At 36.9% G+C, this 24,552-nt stretch overlaps 1 protein-coding gene across 9 annotated transcripts in view; it reads right to left on the bottom strand.

Annotated features, from left to right (window-relative positions):
• Positions 1 to 14,396: 14,396 nt before the first annotated feature.
• LOC122838246 (ephrin type-B receptor 3-like) overlaps positions 14,397 to 24,552 on the bottom strand; it is a 68,139-nt gene continuing 57,983 nt past the window's right edge. For 7 of the 9 annotated variants that reach the window (XM_044128733.1, XM_044128736.1, XM_044128737.1 and 4 more), the window contains exons 14-16: positions 23,872 to 24,071; positions 20,486 to 20,641; positions 14,397 to 17,857 (exon numbers count right to left, since the gene is read on the bottom strand). In XM_044128733.1, coding sequence (XP_043984668.1) covers positions 17,749 to 17,857; positions 20,486 to 20,641; positions 23,872 to 24,071 — 465 coding nt within the window. In that variant the 3' untranslated portion in view covers positions 14,397 to 17,748. The remainder of the gene's footprint in view (positions 17,858 to 20,485; positions 20,642 to 23,871; positions 24,072 to 24,552) is intronic. The other 2 variants (XM_044128741.1, XM_044128742.1) reach the window with 1 other exon arrangement.

Genomic DNA, 24,552 nt, shown 5'->3' with positions numbered 1-24,552 from the left:
TTTTTTTCTTTAGCAATACATGTGCAGGAGCTTCTATGTACAGCACAGAAGAGAAGCTTGATATACCTTGGTATACCTTTGAGTTTTTCACATGTTGTCATCTAGCAATTAAGTGAAAGAAAATTACCAGTTTTTATTTTTTTTTTAAATGTGATGTGTATTTGTCCCCATTAACTTTAATATCCCTAAATAAAATCCGTTGCAAACAAATACCTTAAGAAGTCACCTAATTAGTGGTATCCTGTAGTTTGGTAAATACTGGCTCCTTGTTTTAAGCTTTGCTTCGAAAAGAGGACCTGGACCCACAATACCTTTGAGAAACAATTGCTTGTTGGAGGTGATGACTGTGTTGAAGTTTTAGATTTTACACAGTTGTAAAATTTACGCAGTTCAAATTTATAATTAAATCTCTGTTTATGCACTTACAAGCACAAGCACTTACTTTCATATTGCATGGAATAATTTTATACAGTTTTGAAACTAGTAATGAATTTGTAATGGAGATCAATTTGACACATTGCAGTCATTTTGAAAGTTCATGAAACATCACAACAGAGAGTTTTTTATGCTCAGAAAGAATGGCAGACCAATGTCATCAGGATCATTAATCAACAATGTGGTTTCCATGCAGAGCAACTAGAGGATCCCAGAACAAAGACAAACTCTGTTCCCTCTCTGATGAGGCAGCAAAAACTGCCAGCTCCTCACTGAATCATTTCACCAGTAAATGTCCTTCACCATAAGCTTTTATGCAGCACAGCTCCCTCACGCAGACCTCAGGCACTGTAAACGACAAGCAGGGTCAGAGTAATTGAAATCATTAATCGTGTTTTATTCCACTTTGGGGCAAAGTAAGCTTGCATTTAAAAGAAGTAGGTAATGGCTTTGGATAATATGCCTGCCTTTGAAGGAAGTGGCTGAAACTATATTGCAATGCATGTGATACTGTGTTTCTGGATAAAATGATGCAGATCATGTATTATTATGCCGTCATAATAAAACCATCTGTGAAATTAACTTCACACTGAGATTATTTACTGCCATATATTCAAGTCAACTGCAGTACGGGGACTGCAAAGATATGCTATTTCATGTTTTGACCTGTTTTACAAAAGGAAATATCTATGTTTTATGTCCTAAAAGGATGTTTTAGTTGTAGTATTTGTATTGCTTGTTTTTTAGTCTTGATAATGTTATAGATACATCAGAAAATCAAAATATGTCAAATCCTCTTTGACCATTTAATTCTGAATAGAATATCTCTAATATATATATATATATATATATATATATATATATATATATATATATATATATATATATATATATATATATATATATAGTATGTATATATGTTAAAGCTTCACTCTAAAATTCTTATAGACTAGTTACATAAATACTTTTACAAGTAATGGTCGCTTTTTTGGTCTATCCTTATTCTTAGTGACACACATTATTCAAAAATTACGCAGCATATGAGAAGGTGCTATAAGCCAGAAAACTATGTTAACCTGAGGTGTCTTTGTTCTGCTAACTTAATCAAACTGATGATATGTTTACAGTGTGAGAGACTTTCGTTAATGCATAGGTTTGGGTGATATTAGATTTTACCTCTGGCTTTACAATTTCAGACCAAGCTTTCTGATTTATTTGGAGCAGATCTGATACGATCTTCCAGGAAGATGTGATCAGCACTTTTTGCTGCTTATCAGTTCTACTTTCAGCAGCCTGGAGTACAGAATTGGTTGCTGTTTCCTTGCACCAGAGGGATTTTCTGGAACTCAACAAAGTAGAAAGCAATTTGAGTTACTGTTAATCCTTAGTGGGGATGCTGTCTTCTTGCTGATATAAGTCAGCAAGCTCAAATAAAATATCATTGTGTTTGGGGATTTTGGCATGTATCATGTGTGTTTCCCACTGATTGACAAAATGTCAAATTTTTACTGATACATGTTGATTATATCCTTGCTTTTCTTCTGAGGATTTTATGACCCTGTCTTATTATCATTTTGAGAATAGAATGCCCTCTCTTTCTCCCCTCTTCAATATTAATTTAATTAAAAATGGTATTTGGCTCCCATTATAGGAGCAGGACATGTTTTTGTTTTGATACCTTAATTTCAAAATCATATTACATTTTTGGTCCTATTAGACAGGTATCAGAAGCAGGAGTCACTTGAAACCAACATTTGTAACATGCATTTGAAAAGATTTCCAGCAGCAATGTTTGAACTTTGATACATTTGCAAAAATGTTTAATTTACTTATTAAATGCCATGTGATGGCTTTAACATTTCCTGAGCTCCAAAGAAAATGAACAATCTATAACAGAAGTGGTTTGTGTTTCTTTTATTCTTTATTTGTTTTTTTTGGTTTTTCTAAGCAGTTAATATTTTTGGAACTATTGTACAAGGGACATCCAGGCAGTTTAAAAAACAGACAAAAAAACCAAAAAAAACATCAGTACCATCATTGCAGCTCAAAAATCCATCACCTTCATTGTGACCTGTTGGGAGTCTAAACGTTCTTTTTTTTTTTTTTTTTTTTTTTTTTTTTTTTTTGTGGTAATTTCTCCTTTATTTTCTCGTTGGGAAATGTTCCTTGTTGCTTCCCGTCCTGCCGATGTTTTTTTTTTTTTTTTTTTTTTAATTACTGAACTCAGACTTCCTGCGCTGCAGAACCACAAGCTCCGCCCACAAGAAGACGCACAAAAAAAGAAAACAACAAAAAATGCCTTCAAGTAAACTTTTATCAAAGTAAATAAAATAACCATAACACAGAAAGTAAAATCTGTGACCAGGTTTAATTGAGTGTTTACTTTAATTTTAATTTAATAGAAAACACTTAATTAATACTTTTTCATGGCGTCATTGGGTATTCACATGACTCCATCCTGTGCGCTTTAATCCGGAAGTAGCTTTGTTTGAATTTATTAACCGGGAAAATGTTCGACACTAAAAATTACAAACTAGAATGGATAAGACAACTGGGGCAGGAACAACGCGTGGGACGAACCGCGCCAGTTTAAGTTGAAGCCAAAACGTAAGTTATGTCGGGTGTGAATGTGTGTGTGAATGCATGTCGACAGGGTCTTTACTGTAGGACGATGTCCCAAAATGACTAAAAAATATTCAGATGTGCAAATACCTTTTGTATTACTTTAATAATTGTTTATTTATTTTTTCTGTTATAGAAAACATTATTGGGAAAAAGTGTTTCTTCTTAATTAATTTTGTACTTGTCTACTATTATTTTTTTATGACTTTTAAATGCCAGACTTTGCACATTTTATATATTTTGTCTGTCTGAAGACATCATTTTTAAATATCATATCAGTTACTCACTATTTTTACTAATCACTTTTAATATGTTTATGTCATACTATTTTTACTTGCAAGTACAGATGGTGGATGGTTGGACTGAACTTGACCTGCAGTCTGCATGTTTTGGTTTATTTTTATTATTATTATTTTGCAAAGTGTCTTAAGGTAATGTGTTGTGAATAGGTGCTATGTACATAAACTGATTTGAATTAACAATATTGGGACAAAATATATGTTGCTGCCAAGCAGATAGGAGAAAGTGCAGCACCCTAAACATTCCTAGTGAGAAATTTACGTGCTACTCTGTCTAATGTCTGCTGTATAATACTGATGAAATACATTATTATTTTACTGCATACACAGTGTTGATTGTAATGAACTATTGGGCTGGAGTGCTATGTCCTCAAATGACTATTCATAAATGACTCATAGGATTAAAAAAACAAAATCCTGTTTTAGACATTGCAACTGCTGATTAGCTTTTATTATTCTGACCAAACCAGTAAAACCAGTGTTGATTTTTCTTTTGTGCTTTACTTTTAGCAAGTGATATAAAAGCATTCATTCGAAACGGAGGACACACTGCAGTGATATAGTTGTTTGCCCAATGCCTTTTGCAAAGGAAAAAAAGCCAGATAAAAGAAATAATCAGACTCAGGTTTTTTGGCCAAAATTATGTGCACCAACCAGGAATTTGAATACATAAATGAAATGTATTCAAATTTCATTTATGAAATTTAGGTCGTGGTTGTGCAAAAATATCCTGAGTAACTGCTATGACCCAGGGTAGAGTATTTTATATTACACGTGATACATAGAATTTGATCATCTGAAGTGAATCTGACTTTATAAACACGACCTCTCTTTGAAACATAGAGCAGGGGGCAGATGGTCATGGGATTAAAACCAATGCATCAGATGGGTGGAAAACAGAGAAGGTAACAAAAGAGAAGAAGTTTAAATCTGAAGTTAGCTTTACTTTTGCTTTACTTTTTTCTTTTTCTATAAAAAAGAAAGATTACCATATTTGTTTCTATTCCACTTACATCAGATTGATTTCATTCACTGCTAAGAGAAAAATCACTGTTATTGAATTTAAGGTGAATCATCTGAACTCTTGAAAGCAAAAGTACATTTGTGAATGAGTGTTACATGTGGCTGTGTTTAAAAGAGATGGACAAAGCTGTTTGTAAGAATATTCCCTGGCAGAGGAAATGCAGTCTGGCAATAATCAACAGTCCAGTAAATGCCAGTATGTCCTGAGGAAAAGAAAGTCAGCACAGGTAGTAACTAGGGCCACATTATCTCAACTACACATGGCAGCCAGCTAGGAATCAGGAAATTGAGCTTTTTACCATAGTTGGCGCTTGAAACCAGTTTTAAACCAGCTGGAAAATTAAGAAATAGAAAATACATTTTCAGCCTTCTATTTCAATAAACTGCCTAAGACCGAAGAAATTTAATAGCTAACAATAGCTGAAGTTTTGGAGTTAGCTGCAGAGTCAAAACAAGCCTAGCTCTTCATGGTTTTGAGATTTAAAAGAAGTAAAATGTTATGACTAGATTCTGGACAGAGACTGCATGTATTTTCACAAACTGTGGCTTGACATTAGAAACAGCCTGAAAGTTTCAGTCTGATTTATCATTCATCTATCATGAAGAAGCAAGATCTGAAGATATTACTGAACACCTTTTCCAGTTTGGTAAAAGTTACACAGCGTTTCTGGTTGCAAGGCATACATTTTTTTAAACTCCCAGCTCCGTATATTATGTGTGATTTTATGATTCTTATTCATAACTAAATTAGCGAGGTGGCCTGTGTGTCAGAGAAGATGAATTTTAAAAAACATCTGAAGCAACCTAAGGCTATATGGAGTATTGGCCAGAACTGGTTGTGGCGTGGTGGCCCACTTGCTCATGAGACCACTAACCAACCAGACCCAAAACAACGTTTCAATATAGACAGAGCAGAATCACAAAGCAGAGGGTAAGGTTTATTGTTGGTTACTCATAAAAACATTGGAAATGTAGCACTTATTTGTTGATGTGTATTTGCAAACAAAATATTGTGTGTGAAAGGCAACCTCATAACAAAAACAGCAAAAAACGCTTAACTTTTAAAAAGTTTTTTTTGATAATTACTTACTTGAACACTGTATACAGATGACACAGTTATATTTTCAAAAGCAAAACACACACAAACCCAGATTTGTATTTCTATCCACATTAAGACATTGTAATGATAGCCATTCATTTTAGTTTGTGAATTTGTGCCTAACCCTGACATTTTCTGTAACTCTGACCATTAACAGTATATTCCTAACCTTAATCAAAACCTAAATCACACCTTATCTATAAACCAAACCCCGAACTGATGTTTTTAATCCAGATAGTGAAGCTTCTGAAAATTATGAGAAAAGCTCTGCACAGATATCCAAATCCCAAATTTTCTCACAGTTTACTGTGAGAAAGCGTTGCAGTCAATTACAAATAATATTTTGTCCTGAATGACAGTTTGTGACATGACTTTTTTTTATTTTTATGCTTTGACTTGGTTGCACCTACATGCAATTTGTGACCTGTGTGTGTGTAAGTGGTTACAGTTCCTTTGGCTGTTCATTTAGTTAGTATTTGCTTTGATGCTTTCACACTTAGTTGAAAGAGTTCAGCGCACTTCTTCAGAGCAGGCAGTTTTGTTGGATTGACATACAAGCGCTCTCCTTCCCTGTTGGGAGCAGAAAAGAGGATTAGTGGTAGGTTTGAAAAGGAAAAAAAAAACAGACACGCTTGACAACAACAGTACAAACACATCTTATACCGCACATTCTGAAATGGCCCCCGTGCGAAGTGACAAAAACTCTCATATGGGCTGAAAGGCATGGCAGGCAATTGTGAAACATGTTCAGGCACGTCATAATCCAGTAAGTATCACCTCTCTTGGCACGCAACCCTGCACAACACAAAGATGAAAAGAACCTGCACCTTACAAATCAGTTATATGAAAATAAATGCAGTCTTATTGTTACATCAACTAACTTTTTTTCCATAGCAGAAAACAAGACCTTGAAAATAACACCTTTTTTCATTTATTTACTGCAACCAGTTGGTTTTCTTTCCATTAAAATAAACAAATTTTTTAGAATCAAACTGAATCAAACAAGCACTGGAAGACCACAGCTTGTATTTTCCAAAACAGAAGGTGGCCCGTATAAGTACTTGCATTCGCAGACAGAACATAAGTCTAGAAACGCCATAGTAGCTCATCTAAAGATTTTCCTTTTTAATTTAATTTTGCTTAAAGATATATTCAAATTATATGTTAGTTGTAAATCTACAAGAAATGTATACGATGTTTTAAGCTTATGGTAACTACATGTGTAATAATAATATTTTTTTTAAAAAAGCAACACTATTAATCAACACAAACACTTCGCCATGACATTCACAAATATTGGTGAAGTCTCATTACATACATTGCTCCTTATTTTTTTAAAAATTGAATCAAATTAAATGTAATTCTGTTGAACACATTTCTGTGTGTTTTAAAAGTAAGCTGTGACTCCATTGTCACATCAAAACACAATCCTGTATGTATTTTTTTTCTGCTACAAACATATATAGATGCAGAACTCTATTTATGGAAAAGAAAAGAACATGCATCCAATTTCCATCACTGAAATGCAAGCATGATAGCCTATTTTTTTTGTGTATGTGTGTGTGTGCGTGTGCGTGCTTGTGTGTGGGTGGGAGTGTGTTGGCTTGTACTTGCCTGGATACACACAATTTAGGACCATTTCTGGCATATTTACTAACCTTCTGAAGATTGATGGTTATGGGGACCAAATGCCAGTCCTAATACGGTGGAGCCCCTTGTGTGAGGTTTGGGTTAAAATTCTTGTGTACTCCTCTTGTTGTAGCCACACAAGCATCATTGCGCTAGATAATGTTGCTTCATCAAACAATGCTTTCCAATGTAGAGCTTTGTTTAAAGACTACTTTTGATGCATGGAAGATCCCTTTTATTTCACATCTTCCATGTGGCTAATATGATGGCTCTAACGATCTAGAATATAATAGGATGTAATTGCCAAGAATGACTATGCGGGTATCGAAAGCCTTTATTGTTCTTTATTGGACACCATTTACACCCTCATACTGCACTCGGCTAAATTAGGCTTGATGCAAATCCTTGTTAATGAGCTATAAGTGAGTACTGTGTGTTTAGAATGGTCTCCATACGGCTATTAAACACACCACTCGTTGTTTTTGTGATGGCAACAGCTATGCTTAATGTCTGATCAGTTTATTTTTATTTAACGTCTGTCTAGTTCAGCAGCGATGGCTTCTCTGTTTACCAGCTGTCCCATTTTTTTTTCTTCTTTGCAGAACTGCTGCTTATTAAAAAAAAGGGGGAACATTTCACCCAAGATGCATTGTAATCTGTCCTTTGTATGACCCTGTCAGCCATGATGTGAGGGTCTTGCCATGGGTGGGGTAGTACCTTAACCAATTTTTTTATCAAATGGGATTCATGTTTTGAGACTGAGTAGCTGTGATTGGTACCAAGATTTAGACGTTTCTAGGGTAGCATCATGCAATGTAACAAGTTAATAATGTTAAAATAGCCAGTGTTAAAGAGTGAATTTGGACAGTGTCCATCTTCATACAGCTGTTTCTTTCACTCTCCCTTTGTTTTGTTAATAATTGGTATGATCTGAGCAGTTCAAAGGTCAATGGTGGTCTGGAGAGGTGAAGAAGACTTCCTAATGAGTTAACGCTTGGTCCCTCAGAAAACCACATCCATAGCCTTCAAAACTACACAGCTGCAAGAATGTTAGCACATTATCTGACACCCCCTATTGTCACACCTTTGTCTGGCTGCCACCTGATATTAGCTTGCTTCACATTTTCCTTGTTAAAGGTCATTAGCAGGATCAAGGAGAATGACTGAACACCTGATGTCCATCAAGAATGACCACAATTTTGCATGAACAAGAAATTAATTTATCCACTTACTCTAATTTTCTACTTGTTCTCTTTTTCTGAACAGATTTGTTACCGTTAAAACATTAGTTTAAACCATATTGTTAGTCAAAGTAAAAGTGAGTGGTAGAAAAATAGCGATATTAAACTGGAACTTTCTTATCAGTCATTAAAAAGGCTTTGGCAATCACAGCACTACCATATTCCACCCTGTGTGGCCTCTTTTCTAGATGTGTCACTTTTTTGTGCTGTAATTATTCCTACCTCCTGCTGGGCGTGTTAAGCCTTAGGATGTGTATTTAGGTTTTCTTTGAAACTGCAGAAATAGTTTGCTTGCAAAATTCTCATTAAAAAAACTGGCCATTCAACAACTTAAGCGAAACTTATGTCACTCAAAGTGATGACAGTAAACAGCATAATACATATAATATGCATGCTTCCATTGCTCTTTTATTCAAGGCCTGCTCCACCGCTGCTGTGATCAGTGTTTGTAAGCTGCCCTTTATTTTCTCCTACATGACGGGATAAGAATACATAATATAATGTATGTAAATTGTTTGTCTATTAATTGACTCAATCATCAGCCAAATTTTTATTTTTGCTTGTAAAACCTGTGATCATTTTGTCAAATATTGCTATTTGGCTATAATGTGGTTAATCTTGATTAATTTGTTACAAAGCTTGAATAATTTCATTTAAAAAAATAAGAATTATGCACCACCACCAGTTAAAAGTAATCTTTTAATTTCACCAATGTGTTTTCTCTGAGTAATGTATTTGTTTTTGGGTGGCCCAGTCACAGTCCCCAATTTCAATTTTTTGACAATTTGTTGAAGCTAATGAGAGAGATGGCAAGTTGCCCTTTCAACTTTAAATTCTTTGAGCTCATCATCAAAGGAGCTGGTCTGGTCAGCTAAAACCATGATACCCAAAATATCTAGATACTGGAAGGAGAGCCTGACTTTGAACGACTACATATGTAATGCATTCCACAATTTCAATTTACGTCCATGTAGTACATTGTGGTGGATTACATAAAATATCAATGAAACACTGAGATTGTTGGTTACTAGGGATTGTTAGGTAAAATACCATATTATGGGAATGTACCGTTGGGTAAATATGGTATTTCTCAAACTATCCATAAAATCTTTTCACCAGTTTTCACCACCAGCTTTTCAAAAGATACTTTCCTACACCTTTATTTTTTTCAATAGACAGTTAACACTTTGTTGAATGCCTGATTAATCAAGTAGTTCTTATTCCTAGATTTCTTGCTGAAATATCTCATCTTGTGCTGTTTCACCATTCCCAGAGATGAGGCAGAGCATGTGAATGTGCTCTTTTCTTTTCTGTCTGTTTTAAACAGCTTTCAAAGTTCCTCAACCGTGCTAGAGTGTTTTTCCCTCAATAAATCAAGGACAGTTGGGAGGACGAGGTGTGATTGCTTTCACACACAGGAAGTAATCACACCGGACCTGTCACAGCTCTGATTAAGACTGATAAATATCGACGAGGAGTTAATGAGATGTCAGGATGGAACAAGGCCCTTCCCTTCATGCCTACCGATGACGAGGGAAAAAAATGACCTTGACTTGGCAATGTCGTGACCGTCTTTCATAACTACAAAGCAATAGCAATTAATTATTTTTGGCTGGTGTGTGTAATTGTCAATGATGCAACGTAATCATTCACATTCAAGAAAAAGAGCCCAGCAGATGCTTGTTGAGCTCTTATTGTTAATAATTACAGCAGATAAACTGAAAATTATAGTTAATTTAAATTCTTTTTTGCCAGGTTGATTTTTCATGTAAAATCTTGAGACCAACATATATAAATATCACCCTGCCCACAAGGAGATAATAAGCTAATTATAAACTTAGTTGAATGTGTTTTTGCACACTGTGAATTTATTCCTATAATTAATTTTGAAGCTTAATATTTACCACATTAGATTGCAGATCATTAAACTCCCATAAAAGTTCACAAACAAAAGGCTTTTGAGTAGCTGTGAGAAAAGCATCTCAATACATTACTTCACTAGACACAGAATGTGTATGCTGTATGTGTGGTATTTGTTTCTACAACTAGCACAAAGCATCATGTTAAGGATATCTTGTATTAAGCCATGTGATTTATTCATCATAGTACTTGTATTATGTGCTGTTTCCAATAAATTAAGCCGCTCTCTTCCTAACTATAGCTGTGAGAACATGTTATTGTCCATTGCTTTGCATGTTCAGTGGCCTTGATGCACCTGATGGCTGCTATATCTTCAAATGTGACAGATCCCCACTGACTGTCTAGCTTTTGACCGTGAACCCAACTCCCCCGGCACAGTCCTGTTAAATATTGTTTCCCTGGCAGACATGCTTAACCCGCCAGACAGAGAGACCATGCAGTTGCACCTGAGTATCCAACAATAGGACACTTGTTTTAGTTTAAAAACAAATAAATAAAAATGTGTGCGGTCCCCTGTTCTGGGGTTAGGGGCAATGTTGGTGTGTCAGCAAAAGTTTTCAGGGATTTAAAAATAGGATTTTTCTTTGTGATGTATTTTTGTAAGAAGCTGATCACTTAAGCATATAAGTAGATTTTGACACCATTTAAAAATATATCTATAATTATTTGTATGATTCAAAAATGAGTAAAGTTTATTTTGCACATGCTGTGGTTGTTTTAATATTCAAACAGTAAACTAATTCTGTGAGGTTCTGCAGTTTTTTAAAGGCATGTACCTGGTAGTAACATGCTGCTCGCATTCCTGCCAAAGGTTAATAATCAAGAAGTTGATCAATGTTGGATACAACACCGAAGCTCACATTAAATATCTACTATTTTTTTAAGAGAATGTTATTTTCTACGAGGCGTTTGTTGTTTGAGGTTGCTGACTTCATCAATCACCTCAGCCGGTGCTTCCTTAAAACTCAAAGTGAAGTGTTATCTATATACTGGATGTAAAGGACTATTTTCTCAACTTCCAAAATTCTGTTTGCTTAAAACGCTGCATCTATTGTAATAGTTAAAGTATTACAACTATTTATGTAACTAAAAGCTTCAACTGGAAATAGCACTGGTGTTTAAAAAAGAACAGTCAAGTTGGTAGGAGAGTGTATAAAAAAAGTCTGAAGGAGGCTCAACCAACCCAGCAAATCCAATTAGCTGACTGATGGCAAGGTAACACAATGGCAACAAGACATGTAATTAATACCACCATTTTTAAGGTGTTGACTTTTCATATGTGCTGCTGATTTTTTTTAATGCATTTTATTTATTTCACAGGCTTGTTATTTCAAGTAAGAAGACGACAGCACTGACAAACACGCGCAGGGAGATACACATATTTCTTTGTCAGAAGTATTTGCCAATTAGCGAGTTGTGGTGCTAAAGTGGTAATTAGGCTTTCCAGTTGGTTGGTGTCTGTGTACAGCTTGCTTGAGACAGGTCTCAAGCTAAACGCCTTGCTATTTGTCCAGCAATTATGTTGGGTCCCCATGTCACCGTACAGACGTGACCAATTAGTTGTTCCGAGCCAAAGTAAATGAGAGGGATTATGGCAGAGGAGATGAGAAACGATGAAGGAAAGGATGTGTGGGTGTTAGTGGGGAGCTCATGGAGGGAGGGAACAGACTATCGGAACTAAGACTGAATGAAAGGAGCCGGGCTTTGAAAATCAGGAGTCAGCAAGGACATTGTAAGAAAGCAGTTTTCTTTCTTTCTTTTTTTTTAATGCTGTGTGATCATGTTTTTCATTGATCCTCCTCCTGACCGACATGTGGTTAAGGCATGTGAAGGTAACAATATTTATGCTAATGCTTCCTTACAGACCAAGAGGGGATAAGAAATTAATCTTTATTGACTTCTTAATAATTTTCCCTTGCGTTATATGACATATTTTGATGAAATGGGCCTGCAGACAATCAATATTCTCCAGCTTGGAGTAATGTGACACTATGTCAATAGCTTGAGGAAAGTATACAGTCCTCTATTTCATCTTGGCATGTGTCCATATTTACCTCTAACTGACAGATTCAACTATGCATTAAGCACTGAAGTAAGAGTCGCTGTGTGAGTTAGCCAAAATAAATTTGAAACCTATAATATAGTCTCTTTGTTCAAATCGGGACGTTTAGTTATTTTCTTATATGGGATTTGTAAGTCCTCTCTGCCAAAGTAGTCCCACAATAGGTATATGGAGATTGATTATGGAAACAAATTACTAGAAAGAAGAGAGCTGTGTATATGAAACTGATCTTTCAGTTATCTCTTCCAACAATAGTTGTTTTTTTTTTTGTTTTTTTGTTTTTAAAACATGGCTTTATCATAGTGCTAACATTTATTCTGACAGTAGCGCCAAAAAAGTGAGATTATCTAATCTTTTTTCTGAGTCCCAAGAAGAGATATTTAAAAATATATATTCTATCAAAAGTGAGACAGAATCAAGACTCCATACTTAAATGAAGACAGTAATAATAAGTGATATTTAAATAAAGACAGATAAAAATTTATGATTATCTAATATCTTTAATTTTCAGCCACATGCCGCTTTCTCTTTTACAGGTGAGGTGACAGTTATATTTATGGTATTTTGTCTATTGACTGAGAGCATGGACTCACCTGACTGTCCCGTGTTTCCCCCTATCTGTTTTCACATAATGGGATTATTTATTACCCTCACATGTGATTGGCCCCAAGGTTCTCATGCTGATCAAAGCAAAGACCTGCTGTGAGTAGAGCAGACTTCATTCTTCTGAGTTGCAGAAAGAGTGAGAGCTGAGCAGGCGAAAAAAAAAAAAAAGTAGGAAGGTGTCTCTGTCTTTCTCTCTCCTATGGTGTGTGCACTGTGCTACCAGTAGTACAAATTTTTGATTTCAATATGAGCAGCTGCAGCAAAGAACTAAAGCTCATATTAGAAGTGAAGAACTCTGGATAACTTCTCAAAAGATCAATATTTACGCTTCTGGTGTTTGCAGCTAAAGACATCCCATAAAAAGCACATTTGGAAAATCATTGTTACTCTGGATGACCTCAGGCTTTCCCACTGCAGGGGCAACAACACAGCCGAAATCCATGTGGCACACATTGAATCTGAAAGCTTTTGATGGAAAATGAGTAGTTCCGTATGAAAAAGTGCAGTTACGTTTTGTTATTTCAAATGCACTTTGTCAGCCAAATATTGGCTATATTGAATAAAAAAATAAATAAATTCTAATAAATGCAGCATGACTAGTTCTGGTAATAATCATAAAAGCAAGAGAATGAAAACATATGTGGTGAGACTGAATGTGTTTGTCTTGGGCTATTACTTGACTATGGAGCATGAGTGTGATTATAAACTGGCACAGTAACTAAAGGACAGAGAACGCTTTCCATGTGGTGGAATTATCAGTGCAAAGAAACAACACACAAAGAATCAGATGGGAGATAGGATCACATTTCTTAAATAATTTAATTGCAAAAAAGGGTCTTTTAAAAATATTTCTACAAGAATGCATCTTCTTTTAGTAATTTGTCGTGTATGTCTGCACCATTAAATACATCTCAATGCTTTCCAAAGAGGAAGTAACAATTGCATTTCATTTTTCCAACCCCACTGTTCCTATTTTACTAATCATGTACAGTACTCTGAAAAATGTTGCTTATTATTAGGGAAAAAAAAGTGAAAAGTAACATAAAAGTGATCAAAAGACAACAAGTCTGTGGACATATTAGAGGACATAAAAATGACTGTATATTTATTTAAAACAGACACATTTTAATGGAAACAAAGCTAGAGAGTGCTCAGTGTGTGTGGAGGGGTGACTGCTGTTCTTAGAAGAGACTTTAATCTGTGATAATCTGCAATATATGTAAAACGGATAAAATAAAGTTGAGGAATGTTTAGATAATTAGATTTCTATTGACGCACTGAATGATAACCATTGCTGACAGTCTATGCTCTGGTAATCAAACAGTTTCTTTATAAAATACCATTTGTTTTATTCCCACACACATACACACACAAATGTAACAGTCCATCGTAACCTCAACCACATGCGGCTTGATGGATGAACACAAAAACCAGGATATATAATTCCTTTCCGTTCTGTGCACAGTAAGCAAATAAAACTTCCATGTTTGTCTGAAAAAAAAAAAAAGACTTACAGATTATTTGTTAGTAGTTAAAGTGAATTAATCTTTTAGATATGTGAAATTGCTGCCAGTTGAGCACATCACTCATGGCCAGTTTGACTCTACTGAACACAGCTCCAGACCTCAATGCACCATGTGCACTTCATCAATAGTTCACGCTCCAGGCTGCCACTTCTCTTGAGCGTGCTTGTTTGCCATCTGATTGTGTTTAGCCCCTTTATCCTGCCCACTTTTCTGAATTTCAGAGCCCAGCATCTGATTCAGAGCCACAAACGAGTCAGAGCAGCAGAGAAGCTAAAGTGACTGAAAGATGGACGTGCCTGGAGAAGTTGAAAGCAATATTGGGAAATTGTGGCAATCTCGGATTCTAATTGCCGTCACTTTTCAAACATGTGCTATATCAATCTTTTCCAATAAACCGAGTCCTGGCATAAAAGATGGCAGAGTATTTATGAATAACAATAAAAAACGCCCAGTAAAACATTTTTCAATTAATAGTTGTCATGTTGCTATATTTTCTTTATAGCAACATTAACATAGTTAATCTGAATTTATTAATTTGGGTACGACAAACTGAAAGTTCTTTATGGCACTGTATTAGTACAAAAACAGTCAAACTGCTATTGTGATTCTAAGTTTGCACTAAAACAGTTACAGGATAGGAAGCTCTACAAAGAGTTCAGCTACATTGGTAAAATTCTCTGCACATGTAAAAGGGATTGTGTGCTGTTTTGCATATGATTTTTCTTAAAAGATCTGGAAATAACCACTGCACTGCCAAAAACATTGCAATATTATAAAGATTTGTATTCACGTGTTGCATTGATTAGCTCCAATTCAAACAATATGGCGGCTATCTACGAGATCACAGCAGCGATACCGCTCCACTCCCTAATCCACCCGCACCAAACACCCTGTTGTGAGAAGCACAAATAGCATGGCCTCAGAGATGCAGCTGCTGTCAGTTAAGATGAAGCTGGCTCCAGATTTTGGCTGGCCTGTATCCCTCGTACTGTTGATCCAGCTCTGTGCTAATCATGCAGCACCCGGAGCTTGAGACAGGGTGATTGCAGGCCAGACACCAAATGAATGAGAGATAATGATATGTCTGCCTGCCCTGTGTCTGCAAATGCCTGTGTGCTGCACATTCATATCCCTGCAACGCCTGATTGGCTGCTGCATTAATCGAGCTGACAGAAAGAGACCAATAGGTTTCTCCTGGCAGACAGCTCCGAATTCTCTAATGAGGATCCTGTTGGATGGAGAGGAAACTACAGGTCCTGTAATAGAGCTCCTCCTCCGAGGCTGACCGAAATAACACAAAGGTGAGGCAACTAGTTTGATGCAACACTATCCCTTGGCTTGTTCCCTTACAAACCTCTTGACAAGCTTATGTAAAATGGGTTGGACAACAGTTGAGTGGTTCACGGGAGATGAAAATTATGTGCCTGGAAGACAATTAGTAACAGCCCAGTGCTTCACAAATGCTCTTTATGTTGAAAACGAAAATAGGGCTGGGGTGGCTGAGTATCAGGTTCAAGAGGCACACATACACTCGTATATACCTACATAGTCAACACTGAGATAACAATGTATGCAAAAGAAAAACAAAACAAAAATAAAAACAGCATGTTATTCAGCGATTAAACATGCTTGTTTTCTCTCTCCTAACATCCATTACTTCCTGATCAATTCACTCTGAGACAAACATTTACAACTCTTTCTTTAGTCATTTATCTCACTTTTGTTACAAAACCTGTACAGGCTGTTTAGAACAACAACAAAAATACAAAATCCAATATATAAGCAATTACTTTATTAATTGTTATTTCATCAGGTGAATTCTCTTGGAGCTTTGTCTTCTCTCTGATTGTTTCACGTTCCCAAAACAGCCTAGTCCATCTTTATACTGATGAGGGATCACGGGTTGGTGGGTGAGGTACAATAAATACACAGGGCAGGATGTCAAGAAACATAGAGACGATTTTTCTGATTATTTCTAAATCCAGATAATAGAAAAAATAAAAGCGTCAGTCATAATTGTGTGTGTGTGTATGTGCGTGTGATCAAAGTCTATTTTTGGGATCCAATAAAGAAAGGTGAATGTTTAACAGCTGTCCACAGAATATAGCATAATTATTTCAGATATAGTGTCTGCTTATTACAGATCAGTTCATGCGTTAATTCTCCATGGTTTCAAATTACGGAAGCCATATTTTACAGTATATCCGTGTGCAACCTGGTGCACTCTAGCTCATCCACTCATTATTCATACATACACACACTCATGCGCACACACACAAGTAGACACTCGCATTGAAAAAAATGCACACAAAAGGCCAGGAGGTCTTTCAAACAGTGTTGCCAGAGTCCTTGTTTTCCCCTTGTCACATACAGTGTCCAGTTGACAGGGTACTGGTTGGACCGGCCACAATTCTCCCAAAAAATGTGTGTGAGAGACAAGAAAACTTCAAAAGGAAACATCACATGTTGTTTTGTGGATCTCATCTGTATAAAACAAAACAACAACAAAAAAACCAACAACAATTGATTAGTAGGTGTTCCCGAGAAGAGGAACAATCCTAAGTCACTTCAGGTTAGAGTGAAGAGGTTGCCTGGTGACCCAACAGTCGAAGAAGGTGTCCAAAAGATTTGGCTCCCTTTTGTTTGACCTCCGTCAGCCTCTTAACCTTTGACTGCAGCACAATTCAATTTTTTCCTTCACCACTCCATGCCTCTCCAAGCATCTGCCCTTTTAGGTAACACACCTTCAATATGAAGATGGAGAATAACACATGCACAGTAAAACAGCATCTTTTGGGGAAATAATCGTCCTCCACCTCTTGCGGTCTGGCACAGATATATTTGTCACCTTGATTACTTTCCTGCAAGGGAAGTTCATCCTTCAGCGAGTCTTAATACACTCCAAAGGTCAAGAAACGAGGGTCTTGCATGAGGATCAGAGCACAACTAAGGCCAACTTGACAAAAAACATGCATGCAAACATCAACCCATTCTAGAGTTGGTGAGGCACACATGGGATTTAGGGGGAAGTCCTTTTCTTTCAAAAACATACTAATTCATTCTGGATGGAAGAAACAATGCAGGGAACAAAAAATGGGGACAGGAAATGTAAGTGGTATTGAAATAAAGAAAAAAATTCTTAGGCACTGCAAGCCAGTTTCATAGTGTCTAGTTGGCAGAGATAGGTCAGGCAGCTAGGGTTTTCCAGTGGCCTTCTCTGGCACAGTTTCTCCCCTTTTCCTGTCTGGCTGTCCTTTGACTGCATCCGTCTTGTGTGTCCTGCTGCTCACACCTGGACAGGAAGTGTTTGGTTCATCTGTAGTCTCATGTCCTGAATGCTACCAAGAATTTTCTTCTGATGACCAGCCAACGTCACCCCTATCCGCAGCAAGTCCCTGTGATGAAAACATTGAGAAATGAGAACAGGTGTCTGTCATAAAACAAGAGACCAAACATCACAGGAGAAGGTTTCACTTTTTATCACAAGAGAACACTCATTGAACCAGGTGGACTAAGGCACCTAGGCAATCATAAATAAAATGGCTTCCGGAGAGCATCTTAGTAAAACTGGGTGGGACAGATTGGCAGTCTGAATGAAACACACCTCTGTACACAGAAGATGGGCAAGAGGAAAAGTGTCAAAAGGCCATAAACCATAGTTAATATTTAATAACAAACTTGACTACTGTTTGGCAGGTGGATTTACGGAGATACGGAAAATATAAGAATTTCCAACAACAATTGAATTGTAAACTGGATATCTGGAAATTTTTTAGTAGTTCTTCAGAAAGGTACTACAGGTTTGTTTTGCTGTATGTGTGCAGGAAAGTATCAAAGCTAAAACAGAATTAAGTGACAAAATAGTATTTTAGAACCAACATTGAAAACTTCAGATGACAGACTGTGCTGAGGGACATGGATTTTCTTTCTTTTTTTAATAAGTAAACTACAGAGGTTTCAGATGCTGTTCATGTACTTCAGATGGTATTGTTAGGCCTGACTTTTCTTTTGTCCTCCAGTCTGTTGTGAATCTTCAGATATCACTGATAAAAACCTACTTCACGAGAAAATCTGACTTTAGCAGATGTGGGAAACAAAGAATGTCAGGTCTAATGCTTTTCTACATAGTGCGGACACTTTTAAAATTAAGCTTTAATCCACACTAAAAACCATTTCAGAGGACTCCTGCGTTTTATGTCATTATTCAGATGGTGTAATTTAATAATAGCATCCGTTGCACTGTACAGCAACATCAAAGTACCCTCTCTCTTCCTCTCGCTCATTTGATGTCATCAGTCAATAGGTGGGAAGAGGGCAGATCTTGTCTCCTATTCTAATTCTAGATACAGACAGCCAATGACTTTGTGGCTGTGAGCATGAAGATATAAACTTACAGACAGGCAGGGACACATATTCACACAACATTCTCATTCTGTCACATCAAAGTGCATGGAACAAATAAATGGTGTATTTTTTTTCCTTCATATTTTGCTGTCCCCTTCACCACAGCAGCAGTGGATGAAATGATAATAAATGGGAACCATTAGAGAAATTACTGGCCATTAAGGGCAACAGAGAGCCACTGTACGCCACACCTGTCAACCCAGCCAAATTGAAACAAATTACCTCCACCTCCACTGGCTATTATGCAGTTAATGAGAACGATTTATTTATCATTATATTCCTAATTCACTTATTTGATCATCACCAGCCTCTGATTTACATTGTTTCTGTGACATCATTTCCTGTTTGTAAACATGACAGATACTGGGTTAGCCATAAGCTAAAAATTATAATTAAGCAGTGGGTACAAAAGCTTAATAAAGAGACATAGTGCTCTCGTATTAAAGGTGCTTCTTTATAAGATTCAGGATTATACTAAAACAGTTTGTTCCTATAAAACAGGTGTGGACCAGTAACCAGAATTGGAGAAGTTTTTAACAGTGACAGTTTATACATTTCTGAAGTTTTTCATCATACCTTTCTTACAGTTCAAATCTTTTTATTGAGATACCAGTTAGTGACTGTGGAACAACACTGCACATCTCCACCTTTTGTCCTTGCTGATAAAACGTCTGTTGTGTGGATATATTTGTGGTTATGAAAAACAAGAATAGTAAGAATGACTAGAGCGCTGGGAGAGGTAACTCTGCCACACAGAGCACATAAACTAATTTTCCTACTCTCAACAGCAACAGTGGGTGCACACATATCACTTGGGGGTGCCAACTACCCACGGACGTCTCATGCATGAAAGCAATAGCAGACTTGTTGAGGGTGAAGTTCACGGATAAGTTTTTCTCTTCTAACAGCTGCCCGGGGCAGTTGCCTATGTGGCCCATGTCAAAAATGTATACCAAGCATAATCTTGTAGAAACTAAAGGAGCACCACAGATGACTGCTATAAAAGCACTACTGTTTTAAAGCCACAGTTGGTGAGCTATGAGTGACACACTATTTATCATGTCAAAAAGTTTTAACATGCAGGTTGGCTTCTAGAGTAGGTAGCCCAACTGATTGACCAGCTCTTATTATCTTGGCATTCTTGTGTTACAATACACAAACAAAATGGTAAAAAGGGAATTACTTTTTAGAAATAAGCACTTGAAAACTACTATGTTTAGCAGATGTTTGTTTTATATATAATTGTAATAATTTTAAAGTTAAGTACAATAATCAGTATGTTATTTTTGACACATTAAGAATAATTATTCATATTCAGAAAGAAATCTGATCATGTCATACACTCAATCTTTGTGTTAGAATTTTGAAATAATAGTATCTTTCCTCAAATGTGTATTGTGCCTACTTCCAAACCGTACAGCAGAAGAAAAAATATGCTGTGATTGCATAGGCTTGACATTGTAATTCCTTTGGTTTTTGCTGAAGGCCAACTGCTTCCACACCCTTTTTAATTTATCCAAGAGGTTATTTTTACTACCTCAAGGTCAATTTTTATAACTCTAATTTGACTCTCAAACTCGACACAGTCAATCACTTTAGCCCTGATTAGCTCCACTCACTCTGCCGTCATCTGGGCCACCAGGTCAAAGGATGCAAATCCGGCGTTGACAAAGTTGTCACGGTAGCGGCTCATCTTGATGGCATCCAGCCAGTCCCCCACAGTGGTGAAAGTGGTATAGTCTGGCACACAGCGATCAAGCAAGGGCTGGGATACCCTACATCAGGGAGGAGCAGGAAAGGAGAAGAGAGAAAGAGAGACAGAGAGAGGGTTAAGGTCACTGCTATATTGCCTCGACCGGCCAACCTCACCCCCAAAGCGCCACCTCTCCATTTCTCTGCATCTCCTTCTCTTTCTCCTTTCTTTCTCTCTGCTCCAAACAGAATACAAGGAGTTTTGTGCAATGAGGCTATGTACTTTTATGGTTGTGGAGAGACTGGCTGGAGGCTTGGGTGGTGGATGTTGGCACTGCAGCTGGTGAGGCATGGTCATGTGGTAGTCATTAATGGATTTATTAGTATTTCTGTTTAAGTCATGTAAAATATCCAGAATCCTCAAAGAACGCTGGAAACATATTTTCCTCCATTCATTGTGTCTTCTGTTAAACTCTTTCTTTTTTTTTTTTTTTTGCTGGAAGAATGTGTACTTTTGGCACTGCCAACACAGAAAAAAAAACACCTTAGAAATTTGGTTTCTGTTGTTGGACGCATTCACATTCTTAAACCTTCTCACAAACATGATTTGAATCTAACCTGCAAAGAATTGATTTGATGTGGTTTTATTGGTCAGTTGAAATAAAATCTAGACCATCTGTATGAACTTGAGCCCAGCTCATATTTTATAAATGTTAGGCCTTTAGACACGCAATCACTGGATTTACAGTACTTTCCGCAAGGACTAACACAAGCAAAGGATGAGTGGAACACAGTCACAAAGAGCTGGACAGACATTTACTTCTTGTAAAGAGAGAACTATATTTGGAATGTAAACACAGATGTTGTTCACATGTAGTTATTGTAACTTGTGACTGATACGTGATCCTATGGACCCTAAAAGTAGTTACTTTCAACTTTTTGATTTTCTGCTACACAGCTAACTATAAAAGACATTGAAGCTTCTGAAATTTACTCTGGACATTTTTCCACACCTGTTAACAGCAAAAAGAAGCACTTCCGGAAGAAAAAAATAATAATCAGCCCTGATCAACAATTAAGATAAATGAGCCACCATGAGAGTTTAAATAAAATTTAGCAACATCTCACAGTGAATGGGAGCCCATGAACAAGAGCTGAGGTGGAGGTGGAGAGGATGAGAGGGAGGTGAGCGAAGGTAAATGAGGAGAAACAGTTGAGGGAGCAGGCCCAGAGAAAGAGCACCACTGTCTCTTCTTTTCTCTGCTCTGTTGATCTCTGTCATCCTTTTTGATGGCATTAAATTCATTAACAATTAAAAGAGGAATGGGGAGAGAGAGAGAAAGAGGGGAAAAAAGGCATAGAGGGGGGTGGAGGTAATAACAGAGATACAGAGGCTCCATTGAGTGGTGCAGATGGAGGGATTTTTAATAAGGCCTGTGCTCCGGAGCCCAAGGGCTAAGGCTGCCGTTAACGCCAGACTCTGGCTTCTCTTAATTGAGTATTGTTAGTCCTGCTTTTCTAAAGTTGGCTTAGGCTGTCCCCAGACTGTAGCTGGTTAAATGTAACCCAAAGATAGTGGCACAGCTGGAAAGGCAGCTAATCCTGTGAACTAGCTTCTAAAGACCAAACCAAAATTCACAAGGGGCTTGAATGATCCTGACAGAGGTGTATCAGATTTAACAAATGGTTTATTTACTTCTTTACATTTTAATAAGTGTATGGACTCGATATGTTGAGTTGTGAAGTTTGACTGAGGCATGGACTTTTACCACTATAAAGGGTCTGGTTTCAAAATCATTAAATACTTACCTCTTTACCATTTCTTTGGTCTAAAGTCTTTTTAATAAGACGCCAAGAAGCAGTAGTTTTCTAAGGCTGTATGGAGAAGTGATGCAGAGCTGCCCGTTCCATACCCATTGTTTGGAACTGCCTGTCAGCTTGCTTAAAGAAGTCTGCTACACTTATTCTGAATATTCTTGAATATTCATTGAATAGAAGCTAAAGGAGTTTCATCCATTATAAATTAGAGGGACAGTGTTTTAAAACTACAGTTCGCAAGATCTGAGAGACATGTCTGTTAGGCATCCAACTGCATTTTCTAGCAGGGCAGTTATCCTGAGTGACCAACTCATATCAGCCAGTTAAACTTGTTATAAAACAGCAGAAGAAAAAGGGTTACAATTCTGTGTAAATAGCAAGTTTACCTAAAATCAAATAAGAACTTATGAAGCACTATTTCCCCTTGTTGGAAATAATTTATAAAAAAGAATAACTTTAAGAATAACTATAACTCTGAAAATCTAGTATATAGCATTCCTACAAATAAAAGGAGGTTTTCTGTTTTGTATAAAAGCAAGTAAACAATGATACATTTTTGTTTAAATTTTTTAAAACTCAGGAACATAAAACACAAAAGCAAAAGACATTGTGTCAAGACAGTGTTTTTGAACCTGCAGTCTACCAGCTCCTCTATTCCACCTCTCACTCACTCCTCCCTTGTTAAGTTTGTCGGCAGGAGGCCACCCCTCCGCTGGCCCGTTTAAAATCTTGTTAGTGGCTAATTAGAAGGCGCTTGCATCTCTTTTTTGCATCGCCCTAATCGAGCTAATTAACCACAAGCCTAATCTTCTAAGAACGTCACTTCGATGGCCAACCGAGACCCTCGTCTCCCTTATGAGCCCAACCAAGGATTGTCTGAGGCCTTCCCTCAAGACAGAAAGACCCCGATGCAGGGACAGAAAGGTAGGTCACCCCTTTACTATATCCTCCAAATCTGCAGCCTTCTGAGCTGTGAACTATTTCTAAGAAACAGGTTTCAGATATAGATAAATCAGCTAAATGTAGATGCAATGCTATTGATTCAACTCCCAGTTGGTGGATAAACTGCTTTAAAGGCAGTATTGAGCAGTGGTACTTTGGATGTGTTTTAAGAATAGCCCTCTATTTGTGAGTGCTAAAGATTTGAATACACACTGTCTATGACCTTTACACACACCTACAGAGTAAGTTATGCGCACTATATCAAGATTCTTTGCAAAACAGTTGCACTCAGGAGCAAATAGCTAGACCAAACCTAACAAGTCAAAAAGAGTTCCATAAGCTAAACTATTTAGCAAATTTTTGCAAAGGTTTCAGCACAATTGGGCACCTCAGTGAAGCAAAAAGCATGTTCAATATATATATATATATATATATATATATATATTTATTGCCATAGTATCGAAGAAACACTGGTTGAAGTGTTTGCTTTGAAGCCCTTATAGTACTTATATGGTATTAATGAGAAATTAATACTACCCTATATAGGACTTACCCAGTGGACTGTGTGCTGTTGGAGACCACTTTGAGACTTGCTGCATTGCGAATAAGTTTATCCAACGTGGCCACAATCTGGGTGAATTTCGGTCGCAGGTTCCTTTCTTTCACCCAACAGTCCAACATAAGCTGGTGTAGGGCTGTGGGGCAATCCATAGGTGGGGGCAGCCGATAGTCCTGCTCTACAGCATTTATCACCTTAGGAAGAACAACAGAAATGGTTGTAGCTTCTGTTTCTTATTACCAAACTGGTATTGATTCAAAAGGGCAGCATTGCAGAGATGCAGATCTTAAACTTGTCAAAAACTAGTACATTTCATGTGATACATATAACTGTGAAGATAAATGTGTGATTTTTTTTACTTAATTTCAATTCCAGCAGTGGTTGCAACATTTATTGGAACCCAGATAAATGTACACAAAATATGTTAAATTAAAATATGCTTTAAAAGCTGGGATTTTAAAAGGTTCATAATCAAACAACTAATATTTCAACATGATATTGAGAAACTCATCCATGTATTTAACTTTAGTCAAATTGATTACTTCAACAGTATCTTCATAAGTTTGCCTAAAGCATCAATCAGACCACTGCAGCTGCAGCAGAATTATGCTGCTTGCGTTCTCACTAATACTACTAGGAACATAGAGCACATCACCCTGGTTCAGTCTTTACACT

This window comes from Gambusia affinis, linkage group LG10 (genome assembly GCF_019740435.1).
Source record: "Gambusia affinis linkage group LG10, SWU_Gaff_1.0, whole genome shotgun sequence".
Lineage (NCBI taxonomy): Eukaryota > Metazoa > Chordata > Actinopteri > Cyprinodontiformes > Poeciliidae > Gambusia > Gambusia affinis.
This window is presented reverse-complemented; position numbering and strand designations above follow the sequence as displayed.